General features: G+C 36.2%; 1 protein-coding gene across 1 annotated transcript; it reads right to left on the reverse strand.

Moving 5' to 3' along the window:
- Window positions 1-6,071: 6,071 nt before the first annotated feature.
- Window positions 6,072-6,629, reverse strand: LOC138890368 (uncharacterized). The gene has a single exon (XM_070173749.1). The coding sequence runs from the start codon at window positions 6,627-6,629 to the stop codon at window positions 6,072-6,074; it is 558 nt and encodes a 185-aa protein (XP_070029850.1).
- Window positions 6,630-6,978: the final 349 nt, after the last annotated feature.

Below are 6,978 nucleotides of genomic sequence, written 5' to 3' on the forward strand. Positions count from 1 at the left end.
CTCTCCAAGAAATGAGGGGACTATCTGTATACGATCAAAATTGGGTTTGCCCTTTGCATGACTAATCGGGATCGAAATACGATTGGTCAAAGTTTGACCTCGTGTTATATCGAACCATGGTACAAAGATAGATCATCGAGCTCGTGACTTAGGGACCGATCAAGACGAGATCGGCCAAGATCGAGACTGGGCAAGATAAAGATGGAGCAAGATTGAGGGAAACCTACCGATCCAAATAACGGAAAGCCAAAATATCCGTAATCGGGCGAGGATCACGGCGGAAATTCTGGCATGTATCATGAAAAGGCCGATTAATTAGCTAATCATGAGATTTCCTACCTCATATAGAATTGTACCAAGAGTAGGATTCCCCTACTATATAAAGGGGGTTTGATCATTTTTAAAACACAACATTATCATGCAACATCAAGCAATATACTGTCATTTTCTAGTTTTTATTATCTTGTTACTCTATTACTTTGTTCATACTTCAGTTAGAACACCTTTGGTTCGAGGGTGATCGAACTCGAGGGCCAAGACTATTCAATTTGTGTGGTTTACAATTATTCTTTTATCGTCAATTTCAATATTAATATATTCTTCTTAATTTGTACTAAATTATATCACGTATCTTTAGAACCGCGTATAAATTCAATATTATCCGATTTTAGGGTAAACAAAAATAGTACTAATATTTTTCTTATCACATTATTTTCTTACCAGTCTAATTATAGCACTTAAAAATGAAATGGAGGAAATTAATATAAACTTGCCTTGGATCCTAAGAAAGGAGGAGATCCACCACCTATTCCTCTCTTTGAAGCTAATAGCAGCTGATTATTTCTCATTTAGGAGCAATAGGAGAATCAATTACAACTACTCGGAGAAGTGAGATCAATTGTTTGGCTAAAAGTAAAATTGCCGTAGAATTATATTACTCGATTTTTTTGCTAAAGTGTATTAAACATAATGATCTTGTTCAATTAACTAAAAGATTTTGAGGTCTAGATTTGAGGTGGAAAAAAGAACAGGATTAAGGAAGAAGACAAGAATATAATTACAGAGATATTTTCTTATATATACTAGCTAGTATATTATAAATTATTTTACATTGGGAATGGTCGAGTCCCTTTGTCTGGGTAAAGTTCCAAAATAGCTTGTGCTCTCCTAAGAGTAATATAAAATGTCAGTAATTAGTGTTTAACCAAAAAATAGGAATTTTAGTCAAAGCCTATTTTTAGAAGTACTCGGGTTACTGACAATCAAGAAAAATAATATTCTTGCAGTAAGAAAGGAAATTAGAATATGAAATAGCAAAGTAATCAATAGAAATTAAAATTAAATAATTATATTCCAATAATAATGAAAACATATATGTACAAATGATATTTGTTTCCTTTTTATAGGAATCTATGAGTACAACGTCTTTCCCCTTTTATGACTGATTCATTATGAGCATTAATGATATTAATGAGACATTATAATTGGTAATCGTAATTGTTCATAAAGATTCTGTAACATTTGAGATCATTAACGCTCATTAATGGCTGATTCACGATTCTTTCCTTTTTACTGTCTTGATTCTTTCCGTTGGTACTTCTTCATGTAACTGTTTAAACTTGAACGAACATATATTCTCCTCTCGTAGGTGATTTGCTCGTATCTGTTACGACTCGTGCCTCTTTTAATACATTTCTCCAGTTGTTTTTGCTTTCTCAATGATCCATGTGTCTTGTCTTATCAGCCATTCACATAAATCCACGTGTAATATTTATTTTTACCGATACAGATAGTCCCCCCCACTTGCCGAATATTCTGCAATTGAATATTTGGAAAGTGGTATGTATTTATGGTGGGAATTTTGGCTGTCGTTTCCCATGTACCATTGTATCTTCTTCTGAACCAATGCATCGTATGTCACTTTCATTTAATGCATGTTGCACGTGGCAGTCATCGATTGGCTCTGCAACTCTTCAACGAGTTTTAGGGATTTTTTGCAGCTGCATCAATCACGAAGTGACAATTTTCATAATAACGTTTCCATTATTACCTTTTTTACATGACGGTTGCTTCTACATATAAATACATATTTTGCCTTTGCTTTCACGAAAAACTTTCTTTAGTGTTCTTTATTTGCAACTTATTCTGGTTCTTCAATACGTTCTACTTCTTCATACAACTATGTCTTCTACAAATTTCGATCATCGTAAAATCATTATGGTGGATGATCTTCCCCCTTCCTCTGCTCCTACCAGAAGTAGAAGAGGTGGCAGGTTACGCAATTTAAGGTCTGTTTCTATCCGTAGTTCTTCTTTTCTTCCCAGTACTACTCCTCCGTCATCTTCTAGAACCTGGGCTTCTTCTTCACACAGATCTTCTGTTAGAAGTAGGGATTCTAGTGAACCACTTCGTGAACCCACTATTGATGAAATCATTCCTGCTGAACTTTCCTTCTTTACTGATAGAGAATCGATTTTAGGAATCAAGTCACTTTCATGACTTCTCATGATCATGCTGATGTTTATCCTTCCCAGATTACTGAGGGTTTGATTTTCATTGTGCATAGAGACTGTCATTGGAAATTTGATTTCCCAAATCAAAGAATCACTTCGTTCAAAGCTGGTTATTCTTTAATGTATACATATCCCTTTACGTTGTGTTTTAGACCTCCCATTGACTCAGTCATCATAGAGTTTTGTTGTTTTTCAATGTTTTTTTAGGACAGATTGGTCCTATTTTTGAAGACGGTGATGGTGCAAATACATTCCGTGCTTTTAACCCAACTCAAGCCGAAGAAACTTATATGGAGAGTTGTGGCATGCCTTAGATACTTATCAAACTTGGTTGCTTTACCCTTCACCTTTTATCATCTGATTTATCTTTATTCCCCCAAGTTATTTCGTTCTGGGGTATTTACTCTTATGGCTAGGAGTAAGAGGGTTTTGGTTAGCCCTGAAGACGACAAAGATCGTGGCTGGTACGCCCGATTTGTTGTTGCTCCTACAAGTGGGTTAGTAGGTGAAGAAAACATGCCCTTCCTTGAGAAGTGGAACTTTGCACGTAAGTTTTTCTTCTAATATTTTATTTCTCTTCTCTCTTTTTTTGTGAAGAGCTTGTACTATCGTAACTATTTTACTTTTCTTTTTCAGCAACCATGGGAATTGTTGAGAAAATTTCTAATTTTCGTGGTTGGGTAGAAAAATTATTAACAGTTGCTCCAATGGAAGAAAGGTCCTGGAAATACCTTTCTAACAGGTTTGGATGGAAAGTGAAGACTCACGGTATGTTTCTCTTCCACTTTCTACCTTGCTTTTGTACTTATTTGATCACTTATTAACCCATTTCTTTATTAGGGTTTCCCATTCAAGGTGTGAGTACCGCATCAATTTCTGTTCGAGACTCTCTATGTCAATGGCTCAAGAGATAATCTTGAGTTCCTCATCAAAAAGAAAGGTTGATAGAGCACCCAGTTCTGAAAGTGAAGAGGAGAGGGATGGAGGCTCGTTGATTCGTAAGCCTCAAGCCAGGATACGTATCATTTCAGATGACTTTCTCTTTGTTTCTGAAGAAACGCCTCTTGTTTATTTTCCCGTGTCTATTCCAATCGATCCTCAACTCCCCGTACCTGTTGCTACTTCCATTGCTCCGCCCGTGGCTATTTTTACTCCCTCAACTATTCCTACTGTCACAACTTCTCATACTGAAGTTGGTTCCTCTAGTAGGGCAATGAAAAAAGTTACCATCGAGGTTCCTGAGGATGGTAATCTTTTGAAGAAATCTAGCCAAGCTAATGTATGGCTGAAACCATTGATTGGTCTAGCTGCGAAGTCAAAATTAGAGAGTCATAGTTCTTTAATGTGGATGAATGATATCGTACACTCATCTTTAAAGGTATAAGCCTTAGATTTTTATTTTTTACATGATTTCCTTTTCATTGGTATCTCACTTTTCTTTCTTTTGTGTAGATCAACCTCATTGGCACAGAGATGATGAAGAGGATTGTTCACACAGAGTAGTTAATGAATGATTATCACATTGAGGTAGACAACTAGAAAGAGCAGTTTGATGGCCTTCAACTTGAAAAGAAATCTTAGAAGAAGAAAAGTGTACCTTGGAGCAACAGGTGAAGGTAATGGCAGCAGAATTGGCAGTTAAGAGAGCCTCTTCTAATCAGGCGGGCAAAGAGAAAAACCTTCTCGAGTCTTCTTTTGCTGAAGAACTTTCTAAAGCCACTGAAGAAATTAGGGGTCTCAAGGAACTATTGAACCAGAAAGAAGTTTATGCCGGTGAGCTTGTTTAAACGCTCACCCAAGCTCAAGAAGATCTCTGAGTGTCTTCTAATAGAGTTCACTTTTTTAGAGAGTTCACTTGCCCCCTTATAGGTTTCTTATGATGTAGCCTTGACTGAGAAGGAAGAGCTAAGAAGTGAGATTGAGCATTGGGAAAGAGAATATCAAGCTCTTGAAAATAAGGCCGTTGTTGAAGTTAGTCGGACTTTCTTGAACACGCTCCATGATACTTTAATGGAGGAAAGCCGGGAAGGCTTTGACTTAGCTGCTGAGATTGCAAAGATCAAAGAAACTATTGAGAAAACCCAACAAAATCAGAGCTTTTCTTCACCTGCGGATGACATTCCCGAGGGTGATGAAGTTAATCCTGGTGAAGTTGTTGTTCAATATCCTTCCGCTCAAGTTGTTCTTCCTGCTTTTGATGATGTCATTCTTCATCTTACTAGTTTAGATTCTACCCCACATTGAAAGTTTGAAAAGTTTGAAGTGTTGTTTCGTTTTTATATTGGTGGAATGTTTGGAAGTTTACCCCTGGTCCCATTTGGGGGTATTATTTTGGAAAATCTTACCCCTAGTCCGTTTTGGGGTTTTTTTGTATAAGACAATCAGGTTGGAACTAAGTTCATACTTAATTTTAACCAAGTTATTATAAAGTTTTTGTCTAACTCTTATAATTCCTTTATCCTAGCGGTTTACCCTTGTCTTATATTTACAAGTTTGGGCTTTATTTTTCACCTATTTCAATGTTTCGGTTTTTGTTTTACCCTTTGTTATTTTAACTTTTACATTTAAAAATGCTTCAATGCTTCGTGACTCTTTTGAATAAGCACGAATTATAAAAGAGGGTGCTTTTATATACGACACTTAATGAAGAAGACGACTCAACTTCATAATGGTGTAAACATATGAAAGAAGAAATAAGAACGCCCACATTTCTTTAAATAACTTTGAGGAAAGTTTTATATCATTAGGACTTTCAAATTATATAATATTTTACATGTATTTAAGTATCATCTATAACTCTTTCGTAACGGTTTTATTTACAACAGATTTGTAAAAAAATTCAAGGGTATATCTTGCAACCCATGACTAAATATTGCGTTTAATATAAACATTCGTAAGATTTTGAAATTTACATCGACGAGTGTATTCTTCACAAGTTTTTGAATCAGGCTTGCATTTTTGGCTCGTGACTTTGCTCTGAACTTTTAATTTGTTGGGTAGACTTTAAGGTTGACTTGAATTCTGATTTTTCGTAGATTTTAAGCTTGACTTAAATTCTGATTTTTCCAGTCTTCTTTGCCTTCCTTATATATATATATATAGTCCCCCAAGTGTTTGAGCTTTGAAGTATAAAATCTCGAGCACTTGATTATTCGTTCCATGTGGTCCTTTTCCTGAAAAAGGAAAAACGTACGGAACTGGAGGTATATATTATTTAGATGATGACTACTTAACCTTTTATATTTCCATCAGAAAGGTTGTAACCCTAGACCGCGAATTATGTTACTTCCGCGTGCCTTTCAGGTCTAATATCATCATTTGGTGTGGGCTAGCTTTTTGCTTATTATTTAAAATTGTTAGTATAATTTTAACTGTACAGAATAAAAATCGTAATTGAGCGATACCTGACCGTGGGTATTTCTTTTGCTTTGAAATAGTACTTCTTCAAATGAACAGCATTCCAACTCGAGGGTAGAACCTTGCCATCCATGGTTTCTAACTCGTAGGCACCTTTTCCAGTGATACCTCGAATCTTGTAAGGTCCTTCCCTATTTGGACTCAACTTTCCTGCATTGGCTGTTTCGTTGAATGAAAATATTTCTTGAGTACGAAATCCCCAGTCTTGAAGTACCTAAGATGAGCTTTCCAATTGTAATATTTCTCATTAGTTTGCTTCTGCATAGCCATCCTTATCAAGGTTGTTTCTATCCTTTCTTCAAGCAAATCGAGATTTATTCGCATCTCCTCCTCATTTGACTCTCTGGTTGCTTGGGTGTATCTCGTACTTGGTTCACCTATTTCAGCTAGAATTAAAGCTTCAGCACAGTACACAAGTGAAAATGGTGTCTCTCCCGTACTCGTTTTTGTTGTTGTTCGGTAAGCCCACAAGACTTCAGGTAATACTTCTGGCCATTTACCTTTTGACTCATCTAGCCTTTTCTTCAAGTTATTAATAATAACTTTGTTTGTAGATTCATCTTGTCCATTGGCCACAGGATGATAAGGTGTTGAAGTAATCCTTTTAATTTTCCAACTCTGAAAGAATTCTGTGATTTTCGTACCTATGAACTGCGGGCCGTTATCACACACGATTTCTTTTGGAACCCAAATCGACATATGATGTTTCACCAAATGAAGTCCCTGGCTTCTTTTTCTCGCACATGTTTAAAAGGTACCTACTTCTACCCACTTAGTAAAATAATCGGTGAGTACTAATAAAAATCATACCTTTCCTTTGGCTTGTGGTAGTGGACCCACAATATCCATCCAATACTTCATAAAAGGCCATGGTGCAACAACCGGATATAATAACTCTACTGTTCGATGCATGTTGTTACCATATATTTGGCACTTGTCACATTGGCCACAAAGCTTCCTGCCTCTTCTTCCATTTTTGCTCAGTAATATACCTTGCTCTAATTAGAGTTTTTACCAATGATCTTCCTCCTGCGTGATTTCCACAATG

This window comes from Nicotiana sylvestris, chromosome 4, assembly GCF_000393655.2.
Source record: "Nicotiana sylvestris chromosome 4, ASM39365v2, whole genome shotgun sequence".
NCBI lineage: Eukaryota > Viridiplantae > Streptophyta > Magnoliopsida > Solanales > Solanaceae > Nicotiana > Nicotiana sylvestris.